Below are 12,934 nucleotides of genomic sequence, written 5' to 3'. Positions count from 1 at the left end.
ACACGGCACTTGGATTCTTGGTGACCTTCCTGGGTCTCAGCTTCCTAAACTGTAATTCAATGAGTGGATTGAATGAAGTGGGATGAAGCGTGTAGTTTTCAAAATTCTTCTTAGAAGGTGTTTGTTTTCTCTTTGGATAAAACTCTACCCAGAACTCCAGTGTCCAAAGCAGAGAGAAGTGGAGCTCTCTTGGATGCAGGAGGTAGGGTGACGAGAAGAGGTGTTGAGTCTGGGCCCCGCAGTTCCCTCATCACCTCTGAGGGGCTTTCTCCGTAAGAAGATTGGGCTTCTTGGAACAGGACGTGACACCCACCGAACTAGGCATCAGTTCCCTTATTACTTTAAAATGCCTTGTGAAAGAGAAGGAGTAGGCTGATTGGAAGACACCTATTTCTTTTTCTTTTTAAGTTTATTTTTATTTATTTTGAGAAAGATACAGAGAGCAAGAGGAGGAGGAGCACAGAGAGAAGGAGAGAGAATCCCAAGCAGGCTCCACGCCATCAGCACGGGGCCCGATGTGGGGCTGGAACTCACTAACCACAAGATCATGACCTGGGCTGAAATCAAGAGTCGGACACTTAACCGACCGAGCCACCCAGCCACCCCAAACATCTATTTCTTGTATGTACCTGAGGGCCATACACTTGGTGGAGAAAAGCAGTCGGTCTCATTTCCTATGAAAATACTGTCCTTTATTTATTAAATAATTTATCCTTTGTCCACAGCATAACCCCATCCTGTTTCCACTTCTACAGCATTTCCTTCTTTAAATTATTAGTAGCAAGGCAAAGAAGAAGCTCTTTCTCCTACTTGAAAAGAGAGACGGTTGTCACCTTGCCACTTGACTAACAAGAAGCCTTGTCTTCAATATGGTCTCACCACGGGCAAGCTGTGTGACCTCGGGTAAGTCAGTACACACCTCTGAGCCTTTGTTTTCTCATCTGTAAAATGAGGGGAGTGATTCTAAAGGTCAGTTCCAGTTCTAAAATGCGAAGCCTGTATAATGAGGTGAGGAAAAGATCCGATACAACCGATAGGTGGAACCAAAAATTTAAAAACTGGTCTCCCCTCCTAGAGAACAAGACATTTGTTCAAGGTGTCACTTCTGTTTCCTCTGTTTGGTAAGCCTTGAAACAACCTCTAGGATTTTTCCGATGAACATGCCTGTCTTGCATTATGGAGAGTTCAAATGTCTCTTTTAATCACATTAGCTCTACTGACGTGAGTTTCTCTCCTTAACTGAGTCTGTGGCTGCATGCTTAATAAATAGTGTGGATGTTCAGCAGTGTGTGTGTGCGTGTCCACAACAGCGATGCATAAAAGGAAAGCCCAAGAAGAGTTTCTTCAAATCCCTTGCCTGAATCATCTAAGTCCTCCGCTCAGGGTTTTAACCAAATTTTGCTCGCTAACCCCGGATAAGCTGCTTTTTAAGAGTTATTTCTGGGAGCCGAGGCTGGATTTTGTTTTATTCAAAGCGACTTCAGTCTGTCACAAGACAGTCTCATAAAATCTGTATCTTGGCTTAAGCTGGGAAGAAATGAACCGATCCATCAGCCTAGGAATGTGGCTGTTTGACCACTTCCTAAGGCAACTGGGAGGGGATTCAATCTATTCAATTTATGGGGCCGGGTGCCATTGAGTGATGTACTCCTGAAGGCACAGCAAATGGAAATCTCTGTGAACTTTTGCAGTGATAAAGTTCAAAATCTGAATAAAAGAACCTCCGGGAGGACAGGATGGAGGGGATGAGAGAGAGGGAATGAGGCCAGCCTGTGAGCATGGAGAGAGGAGTGAGGAACCAGGCAGGCTTTTGCTTCGGAAACACTTCCCGTGGATTCAGAGGGGACAGAACTGGAAATTGGGTCTGGAAGTAGGCCCTTTGGAAAGTCTTCCCCCCTTAATCTGGATTCTAAAAATGAACCTTCATTTCAGTGTTACAACGTAAGTTCGATGCGATGACCCCCTCTGACCTCGAATCATGCCACCTGTGGTAACCTTGTTATTTGTCATCTTATATCAGAAACAAATGCAATTCCAATAGGGCAGTCAATATAATAGCATTAGTTTATATTTATGTCCACTCTTTTCCAGCCCTCATTGCAAATGCAATTTTGATGCCCTTGATGAGAGATCTGGGATTACAATTCCTGACCATTTCAACAGACATTTGGGGAAGGAAATGGAAGAAGAATAATTTTGAGGTCTCTCCAAAAACCAAAGGAGAATAAAAGGTAATATAATATTTTTTTCCATTTATTTTGATTAGCTGAAGGCTTATGTTGAAACGTCAATGGCTCCCCATTGGTTAGTGAATGAAATCCAACTCCCGAGGCCTGGCAACGGGGCCTTGCATTTAGCCGAACCTATCATTTCCGACCTTCTTTGCAATCATTTCCCTCCACACGTTCTAAACTGCAGCTCCTGAGTGTTCCCCAAATACACCAGTGTCCATTCCTCTGCTCCCATCTTCCCCTATTACACCTTTTCCAGCTCTAACGCCCATCCATCCTCTCCACCCGGGCTCAGATGTGACCTCCACCCTTCCCTCCCTGGTGCCTCACACCAAGACTACTGTTCCCCGCTCCCTGTCTGGAACCTCCGAGACGGAAGCTCTTTAATGTCCTTCTAAGGCTTGTGAGGGCTCCGGAAGGCCTTATCTGTTCTTCTCCACCGCGGCAACTCGAGGGTGTGACTCCTTCCTCGGTGAACTTGATAGGATCAGACTCAGAGTCTTACCCAAAAGTCAGACTCGGTGACGTTTGGTGAATTATTCAGTTACTAGCTGCCTAACATAACACCAGAAGCAGCCCTAGCTGCCACGGACTCCGAGGAAGCCTCAACACAATCATTCTGCTTCTCTAGTACGACTCCTCTTCCCCAGCCCGTAGCTGCTATTGAATGCGGAGATGTTTCTGTGGTGAACCGAGAGTTTCAGTTAACTTGTTTGGAACAATAATACCTGGTCATGAGGCAGGGTTGAGTCCCGTGAACCATGTCTCCAAAGACACTCTAAGCCTCCGCTAATAATGATGCAGGTCAAAGGATATTTACATCTTAATCCTAATGATGGTAAAAATAATTTATCTGAGGGTCTCTTGGCCTCCCTCACTCTTCGAGAGGTGAGTTCTAGATATTTGTTGTCAGTAGCAGCAGGAAGATGCACATTACTTCTTCGTCACTAAGCTGTTTGCTGGTAACAGATTATCTCTTGCTGGGTTTCAGTTCCTTTCTCTCTACTTCTATCTCCCCATCTCCCTTCCCCTGGCCCCCATTATGCCTTTAGGGCACATCTGTTTTATTTTTTGCCTTTATCAAAGCAATTATTATTACGGCTCGGCCCAGTAATTTGCAATTCCCTCTATCTTCTTTGCTGAAAGACTGGCCAGAGCCCAGATCACCGGTTATCAGGATCCTTGGAGGCAGTGAGCAGGGTATCACTGGCTTTGTGCATTAAGCAGGCCAGCAGCCCCGTCCTCTGCACACTACTGGGGAGAGCTTTCCTTTTGTTATTCCCAGCTCCCCCACCCCTCCTTTTTTTTCTGGATTAGATCCTGACTCTTTTATGAAGACCCAGAGGGAAATGGGATTATTAAGAGTCTTGCTGGGTAAAAGCTATTTTGTCTTTATGATGACTTTCTTGAGTTCAGCTGCTGAGGGGCTTTAATGCCAGAGTAGAAGTTATTGCACATTCAGGGGAGCACCCTGCACAGAGTGCTCCCTGCTGAGCACACCTTCTGTGATGAAGGATGGAAAGGGAGGAAAGGGGAGGAAAGGAAAGGAAAGGGAAGGAAAGGGAGGGAAGGGAGGGGAGGGAAGGGAAGGTAGGGGAGGGGAAGGGAAGGGAAGGGAAGGGAAGGGAAGGGAAGGAAAGGAGAGAGATAAAAAATAAGTAGAGGCGAGAGCACTGAAAGCAGAAGAACAAGGAGAGAAAAAAATGGCAACGAGGAGACGTAAATTTTAGATGAAAATCCAGCAAAGACTATTGCTCTCTGAAGAACAGTGTGAGTGATAATCTGAAGCTTATAAAACATAGACAAACGTTCAGTGGGGTAAGAGCCGAGAAAGAATAATTATTTACTTATTAAAAATAACATAAACAGGGGCGCCTGGGTGGCGCAGTCGGTTAAGCGTCCGACTTCAGCCAGGTCACGATCTCGCGGTCCGTGGGTTCGAGCCCCGCGTCAGGCTCTGGGCTGATGGCTCAGAGCCTGGAGCCTGTTTCCGATTCTGTGTCTCCCTCTCTCTCTGCCCCTCCCCCGTTCATGCTCTGTCTCTCTCTGTCCCAAAAATAAATAAACGTTGAAAAAAAATTAAAAAAAAAATAAAAATAACATAAACATACTACAATGGTTATAATGTGCTTCCTATGGTCATGAGATACAGTGATTAAGTGCCTTTAGAATAGGCTTGATATGGGCCAAATAGTATTCTATGTAATCTGGCATAGCACAAAACAAAACAAAAACCTATGGAGCAGGTATTACTATCAAACATACTTTACAGAAAAAGAAATTGAGGTACAGAGAGATTAAGTGTTCTAGACCACAGAGCTGGCAAATGGCCGAGCTGGATTTTAAACCTAGGCCGTCTGGCTTCTGTACCTCAGAAGCTGGGAAGCCCAAAGAAGGGCTCCCCCAAACCTCTATGTGACAAACTTATTTAGTGCCATTTACGGAAAGACAAATGTTTTGCCTGGGTGAAAACTCCCTTTTCTCTTCCTGTGCCAGTAATCTGTCTGCGTGAACAATGAGAGACGTGTTCAAGGCTGGGCTGTGGGGAGGGCGAGAAGCACTTGACACCTTCTCCACTGCCTGCACACGCTGGCACCCAGCTTCTTGTCATCCTGACTGTCTTTCCTGTGTACTGGAAACCAACGTATGTCTTTGGCTCTAGAGGGAGGGTGGTGTGGATAGATGTTTCAGGTCTGAAACCATGTGTCACAACATTGCGGGGTTTTTTGCTGGCAACTCCCATTTGTCTCCTTTTCTCAACCCCACTCAACCCTATCCTAAATGCCACATTGTTATTGTTCTACTGGATAGGAGCAGCATTTTCAGAAACGGGGGATTTATTTTTATAGCACAGCTGGTCTGCCAAAGGTCACATAATTTGGCAACGTTCCCAGTGGTTAAAAATTAATTTCTTCTTATTAATACAACCAAGGTCCCATAGGATGGGAGCTCAGCCTTATCTAAACTTGACAGCTTCCTAAACCTTCAGAAGATGCTTTCTCCTGGAGGGCCAGTCATGCTACAGGGCCACTGTGTCCAGGAATCCAGCCTCACCGAATCCTGTTAGGTAATGAAACCATTAAGCCCCTAGGCCATTTCTCATCAAGGCAGATAAAGCTTTAAAAAATGCTGTAGGCTCTCTAGGACAAACTTCTGCGGTATCTTCCATGAGTGGGTTAATTAAAAAAGAAAAGGAAGAAAAGCGAATTCTTTACCTGGAAGGAAAGGTACAAAGACTAACTTTTGGGGATCAAACTCCTATCTGCCATTCAAAGAGGGTGCCTCAACGATGATGATACAGTGGGAAACAATGGTCAAATGACAAAATACCTAAAATATGTTAATGATCACATAAACTACCGCCCAGATGTTACTTTTCAAGTCCTTTTTCATCCACGCAAGAAATAGAAAGGTATTATGCTTTAAAAAATTTTTTTTAACGTTTATTCATTTTTGAGAGAAAGAGGGAGAGAGAGAGAGAGAGACAGAGCACGAGCGGGGGAAGGGCAGAGACAGAGGGAGACACAGAATCTGAAGCAGGCTCCAGGCTCTGAGCTGTCTGCACAGAGCCCAACGCGGGGCTCGAACTCACGAACTTCGAGATCATGACCTGAGCCGCCCGAAGTTGGCCGCTTAACTGACTGAGCCACCCAGGCGCCCCGGAAGGTGTTATGCTTCTGCTCCATCTTTTACAAAAGGAAAAAAATCTCAGTTCTATTTCCTCATCTTTCCCTCGACTTCTGGGGAATGTATTCTGAAAACTCTTACCAATGAACCTGGCTCTGAATTCAGTCAACCAAGAATTGTCCCACACTCTGGTCACCCAAAGTCAGCTCATTCTCTTGATTACTTTAATGAGCAGCTGAATGAAAGACACCAAGTAGGGGCCTCAGAATCACCTGAGTCCATGGCGTTTCGCCCCAGTGACGCCCCCCAGACCCCTCCCAGCTCTTGTTTACATTCATGCCTCATTGCATATGAATTGGCATCTGGGCTCCTAACTTTTTCTGTACTACAAAGATAGGAACTGGCCTTTCTGGTTGCAGAATATGGACTTCACATTCAACAGCAGGGGATGAGAGCCATTTGGTAGACAGCAGGAGTCCTGTCTAGACAGCCTGGGGTCCCAGTCACTGGAGCCTTCCAACCTTCCATTTTGCCAGTTGTGTGCTCTGTGACTTAATCGGAGGGCTCTGCAGAATGGCATCAAAGTCCAAACCAGTGGTGCTGCTTGGGCATTCACAATTCCACTAGGCACATCTTGGACAAGAAGGTGCTTGCCTGGAACACTCAAGGGGAGCTCTCTTCTTTCCACTGTTTGCACTGTGTGTTCTGTTGGCAGTTGGTAACAGCTTCATTACCTCCAGTGGCTGTTTATGGGGTAAAGTTTACTGGGCACACGTTGAATGTGGGCATGAGACCAGTCCCCAGAGCATAGAGCAGGCTGTCTGTGTACAATCTAGGAGTTCACAGTTTTCCTTGCAAATTATTGTATCTATACCTACCCATAGTCAACCCGCATTTTGGGGAGACAGGCTAAAAAAGAACGTTTGCCCAGTAAGGGCGCCTAGAACGTCACTGCTTCTCATTTAGGATTTGTTTGAACCCAGACCTATCTCCCACAGACAATTTAGACCTCTTATCTGATCATCCATTCCGGACGCAAGGTTGATTGACCGCGTCTGCCCCGTGTCCATGGCAATGGTGTTTAAAGCCAAGCACAGATCAAAGCTGGGGGGGGGGGGTGCGGGTGGAGTGCGGGGGAAGTTGTTGGTTATAGGGTCCGGGTTCTTTGGGCCCCAAGTGGTGAGGAGGGGCGTTGGGGCTGGGAGTTGCCACCATCTGAAGAAGCCCATTGTCAGGGCCTGAATGATTTCCCGAGCAAACCCCAGACCCACCCCCCATCAACTCGAGCAAAGGGGAGTTTCGAGGCCAGGCGCTGACAACGAGTGGCCAGCGCCAGGGGGCTCTCCACTCAGTCTGAAAACGAAAGGAAAGGAGGCGGAGGGAGGGCAGCGAGCATTGAGCACACGCCAGTAAACCAGAGTGTGGATCCCCTCCCCTTCCAGAGAAATTCAACCGGAGCCGCAGAAGCTGCGACAAGGATGAGCCGGATCCTCTAAGCTTGCCAGGAAAGCTGATTCCCACCCCACCCCCACGGTTCCCAGAGGAGCAACCGGTTCATTCCACCACCACCCCCCGCCAGCCCCAGGACGTTGGCTCTGCGGGTGCCCCCCACCCAGCCGCCGGGCGCCCGGGACCCGGTTGGAAAAACTGCGGTGCAGTCAGCCGGAGGCAAAGGGTGGGGGCAGCCGTTTAATCACCGCTCGCCTCGCCTCCATTAACTTGTATTGATATTAAAAAGAAATCAATCAGTGAAAATGAAGCATTGGCCGTGAATATTTTTTCTCACGTGGAAAAGCAAGGAGCGAGGCGGCGGGGGAGGGGAGGCGGACCGCGCCGGCGACTGCAGGTTTCTCCCGAGCGGAGAGCCGCAGCGGCGACTTAACTTTCTGGCAGTGGGCAGCGTGGAGGAAATGCCGCAAGCCTCTCCCTGGGGGTGTCCTTAGTCAGGAGGAGGAGGCGACAAGGCTGGAGGAGTTGGAGGCGGCCAAGTTCTCCCAGGCCCGAGCCTTGGTTTTGCTTTCGCTGGGAATATTTTTGCCTAATAGAATGTTTATGGATCGTTCGGCTGTGTTTCTGCTGCTCAGCCCAAACAAATCGATGCGGCGTTAGAGGCGGCGCGGAGGGCTGGGGCGGGCTGGGGGGCCACCACGTCCCCACCACGTCCCCACCACGTGGATGCCGGCGCGCCGCGTGCTCTTCACCTGCTCAGGCGCACCGGCGGGCGCTGGGCGCTACTAGGGGCAGTGGAAGTTGCGCGCATTCCCGCGGCTAGAGCTGGCTCCTTTCCGCCCCTCTCCGCCCCGGATTCCGAAATCCCACCCCGGCTTCCCGCGTCCCAGCTTCGCCAGCGTTCCCATCCCCTGCTCCGCCTCAGCCCCGCGGAGCCGGCCCGCCAGGGGCGGCGGGGGAGGGGAGAGATTCAGCGCGGAGCAGAGCGCGGAAGGCAGGAGGGGGCGCTCCGGTCTGGGTCCTCGGAGCGGCCCCGAGCCCAGGAGGAGGGAGGCAGGTCGGCGGCGCGGCTACGATCTGGCGAGGCAGCGTGGCAGAGAGTGGGGGAGCCTGATGCGCGCAGCCCGCGCGGCCTCCCTGCTGCCCGCCAGTCCGAGAGTGCCGCCGCGGCCACAGGGTTATTTGCTCAGTCGCTCCCCCTCATGCACCTTCCGCCCTCCCTTTCCCCTGACTCCTTCTCGGAACGGGTTCCCGCCGCCGCTGCCGCCGGCTGGGCTCGGCCCCCTCCCGGCAGACGCGCACCGGGTGAGTCAGAGGTCTAGCAGGGCCTCGCCCTTTGCCACCCGCTGCCAGCTCCCCGGGTGCCAGTCGGGTGCTCCAACAGGAAGTCCGAGCTCCCTGCGGCTTGCTTTCGCCTTTTCAAGGGGCTGGAGAATATCCACCTAGGGCGGGTCCCAGCTCCGCGTCCCACGAGGGGATCCCACCCCGGCGGTAAGGCTGCTGCAGCAGCGTCGTACTGGATGACCTGCCCCGCGCTCAGCGCCTCTGGGCTTCTCTAGAAGTGACGCAGCGCGGCCCGGGGCGAGGGTGGGAGGGGGTTCTGCAGAGAGCGCGAAAGGCAGGTGGCAGAGCGGGAGTGGGTTCGAGCGGGTGTCGCACACAAACGTACACTTCGCGCAGAGCTCGGGGACAGATGTGCGAACATCTGGGGTAGGAGATGGCCCCTGAGTCTTCACGACCCCTCCCGCTCCGCAGAGAACACAGAACCTGAAGTTGTGTGTTGCGAGTGTGTGTGTGTGTGTGTGTGTGTGCGTGCGCGCGCGCGCATGCCGGTGTGTGCCCCAGTGTGCGCGCGCTCGCCGGGGCCTACTAGAGTCCGTGCCTGAATACATAATATACCGTGGGCATCTTCCCCGCGTGCGCGCGCGCGCGCACACACACACACACACACACACACAGCGAATCACACAAACATACATAATTTATGCAGCATCTAGGTCTGTGGGAGGTAATTTAATTTCGCTTCAAGCTGGGAACTTAGAATTAAGGCAAGAGGGAATGGGGAGACACAGGAAATCTCCCCAAGTGGGACCTGCACCCATCTCTTTGATAACGATTTGCAGCTGCCCTGAAGACCAGCTATGGCAGAGAAGGAGCAGCAAACGGGTGGATTTCGATAGCAAGGGCATTCCTCAGGCTTCCTTCCCCTCAAATAAACACTCAAGCTTAAATGGGGTGTGTTGGCGGTGATAACCAGAGCACCAGGCGCAAAGCTTCCCCTTTAGGCGCCCACAGGACCCACTAGCCCGCTCTGATGGGGGAAAGGGGGGGACGTGCCCAGGGAGCTGCTGCAAGGGGTTAACCCTACCACTGCGGCCATAGCCTTGGAGGTGCCTACCGGTAAGGGCACTTCAGCCAGGCTTTATCTCCTCTTTCTCTTTCCCCTATTTCCTCCATAGATGGTTTCCCCCATTCTCAATCACCTGTAGCAGCTTCCAAGAGTTTTGTCAGATTCCAGACACTGTTCTCAGAGGGGAGAGAGGTTCACCCTGGAGAGTGGTGTGGGGAAGGAAGGACAAGCCCCACTGGATTCCCTGCAACCAGAAATCCCTGCTCAGGCAGGGTGCCCCTTGCCAGCCCACCTCCCCGCTGCCAAATACTGGCCCCAGACTGTTCTGGGCCTTGCAGTCCTTATCTCTGCAGTCTGTCCACACACCCTTTTTGGCAGTGGTTGAGAACAAATTCCACTCAAAAGTTTCTAACCACTTCACAAGAGTAAGAGACCTTCGAAGGCCACGCAGTCTGTTTTATCTAATACGGATTTTTAAAAGAACATGATTTACTTTCCCAGAAAACACATGGATGCAGGAAGGAGAGCGGGGACGACCAGCGCCTGGGTAGCCAACAGCGCCCAGCCCAGCCCCAAGCCCCCAGCTCAGCCGCAGGCCAACTTGCTCCATCAGCCTGAGCCCTAGGATTCTGAGGCGTATCCACACAGTCTGCAAAGAATCCACAGCATTGGAAAACCAAAACTAGACTCTTGTCTTTCCCAAGCCCTTCAGTTAACATTGCTCAATGGAGCTAAGTGGAGAGAATGCAAATGATTTATATTTCACTGGCTAGGTTGAAGAAACTCAAGGGAGATGTGTTCTGCCTCAAGACAGGGGGAAAAAAATCCCAAAAACTGTAATGCAAAGGCTTTGTAGTATTTTTAAACCTTTGATTCAGTCCATATGTGACATCTGAACACCGCCAGATTCTGTCTATGTTTCAAAACACACACACACACACACACAGTGCTAGCAGGAGAGAAAAGTTGGGTTTTAGAAGCGGTGGTGGTATAGGGAGGGCCGGCTGGGATCTCTCTTTAAGTTATTTAGTATTGAGGGAGCCTCCTTCTATGCCATCCCATGTGCCCAGAATGAGCGGTTGCTTTTAAAGGGAAAAGCATGTTGAAATGAACAGAAAAAAAGAAAAAAAAACTTTTAGGGGCTTACCTGGTTGGCCTCTCACTTCGTGTCCTGAAAAGTAGAGAGCCAAGAAAACCCAGGTGAGAGGAAACATATCCATTTTGGCGAAGGAGGCTCTCTCCAGAGCTGGATTTGTAGATGTCTTGTAAAATTTTAAGTCTTTGTGTTTTTCTCTCTCTTACGTTCTTCCTTACAGTGTCTTCTGCAAAGGTTTCTAATGGTCAGGGTTTCCCTCCTGGGTCCTGTCGGCCCGTCTTCACCTTTATTCTTGCTGGATTCTCACCTAAGAGGAGGGTGGCTCTTGAAATCAGCAAAGCGGGAGCAAGCCAGGAAGGGGGGACGGGCTTCCTCTCTTAAAAACAAAACGCATCTATGTCCTCTCCAGTTCCTCAAAGTATCATTTCCTTTATCCTACAACATCACGAATATTTCCCGAAAGCCAAGCGTAAAAAAAAAAAATTATAATAAAAATAAAAGCCCAGACTTGCTTTGGGCATCACACGGCCCCCAGGCAGCTGTGTGATCTCAGAGGCGTAAACTGACACACATCTCCAGGCACCCGGGACCGACACGCGGGCGGAGGCACCGACCGCCGGACGGCCCGAGTGGGAGAGGCGGCCGCCCCGCTCTTGCCCTCGCCGGGTTCCCCTAGCGGGAGCCTCCCAACGACTACACCCGCTCGGCCAGCCAGACGAGGGGAGTCCGAGGAAAGAAGCTGCGGCGGCGGCGGCGGCTGCTGCTGCTGTTGCTGCTGCTGCTGCTGCTGCTGCTGGCGGGGCGGCGGCGGCTGGGATCGCCTGGGAGTGAGCGAGCCCCTCTCCGAGTTCGCTCGCGCCCGCCCTCACCTCCACCTCGCCCAGCGCCTCGCCGCGGTCTGCGCGTCTGAGGATGTGCCGGGGGCGGGCTGCGGGCTGGTGCCTCGCTCGCCTTCTCTGCTTCCCCACCGGCTCCCCCCAGCCTTTTCAGGCCGAGCAGCATGTGGATGTCAGAGCCGCGGCAGAGCTATCCGATTACGCGCCGGCTCAGGGCCCGCCCCTTCTGTGTTCCTGATTAAAGAGGCAGCCGCGGAGACGAGCGGCGCACAGCCCAGCGCCGCGGCACCCGGCTCGGGCGGGGCGGCGGCGGTTCCCCCCCCCCCCCCCCAGCCGCGGCCCGATCAAAGTTGAGGCGTCTCCCACCCAGGCTCTCCTCTCCCACCCAGCCGCTTCTCTCCCACCCGGCACCTCCCGCCCACCCCGGGCACCTCCGCGGCTGGCTGCGCCCGGCCGCCCGTGCGCACAGCCGGGGAGAGGGAGCGCCCCGGGGCACCTCCAGGGCGCAGTGCCCTTGGCCGCGTTGTCCCCGCCCGGGGGAGACTACGCAGGAAATCGGGGAAATCCCTGTTCCCCCCCAAATTCCCTGGCTCCGAGGCCACACACGTAGAACCCAGCACAATGCCACGCGCAATGGCGTTACAGGAGGAGTTGGGTGGCGTACGGTGTTTGGTGTGGGGAACCAGGCGGCAGCTCAGCCATGCGTTCGCACAGGCAGCAGTGCGTGGCGGCGGCACACACCATCAGCCCAGGCTGAATAAAACCCCAAACACTCGTGCGCTTACTACTCAGATCCTTTGTTGTGTCCCAAACATACTCCTGTCCTCGCCGGGCGAGCATTTAGTTCTCTCTGCGCACCCAACTTGTAACCAGCAGAAGGAGAGGGACTTTCCGCAAAGAATTTCTTCAGGCAATTAAACCCGGTTCTCCCTAGTCCTCCCCAAAAGTACAGGTACACGAGGGCTTTTCCTCAAAACGCTACTGTAACGACTACCTTTTCCCCCATGGAAATGTGGTCACAGCGCCCAGAGAAAGAAAACCGCATTATGCCAACTATTTTTAAATGGAGGTGTGAAAACTGTTTAGAGGGAGTTGCAAGCTAACAGCTGGGGCAACACTTGTATCTTTGTTTCTGAGGATGGCTTTGCGGATTCCAAACTGTCTTGCTTCACTAAGCACCTATTACTACATTATCATGAAGACTCTAACAAGAACAGTCTAAATAACACTCTGCATATACCTTCTCTGCTACTCTGCGGATCAAGAAAAATAAAGTTTCGGTGACAAGAAGCACACACACATCCGACTACCCATTTATTTCTTTGCTTGCACTTGTGGATTCTTC

General features: G+C 51.7%; 1 protein-coding gene across 4 annotated transcripts in view; it reads right to left on the bottom strand.

The window, feature by feature from the left end:
- Nucleotides 1-11,751, bottom strand: part of NRP2 (neuropilin 2) — a 117,023-nt gene extending 105,272 nt beyond the window's left edge. For all 4 annotated transcript variants that reach the window (XM_030328334.1, XM_030328335.1, XM_030328336.1 and 1 more), the window contains exon 1: nt 10,805-11,751. In XM_030328334.1, coding sequence (XP_030184194.1) covers nt 10,805-10,877 — 73 coding nt within the window. In that variant the 5' untranslated portion in view covers nt 10,878-11,751. The remainder of the gene's footprint in view (nt 1-10,804) is intronic.
- Nucleotides 11,752-12,934: the final 1,183 nt, after the last annotated feature.

Source organism: Lynx canadensis, chromosome C1 (genome assembly GCF_007474595.2).
Source record: "Lynx canadensis isolate LIC74 chromosome C1, mLynCan4.pri.v2, whole genome shotgun sequence".
Lineage (NCBI taxonomy): Eukaryota > Metazoa > Chordata > Mammalia > Carnivora > Felidae > Lynx > Lynx canadensis.
This window is presented reverse-complemented; position numbering and strand designations above follow the sequence as displayed.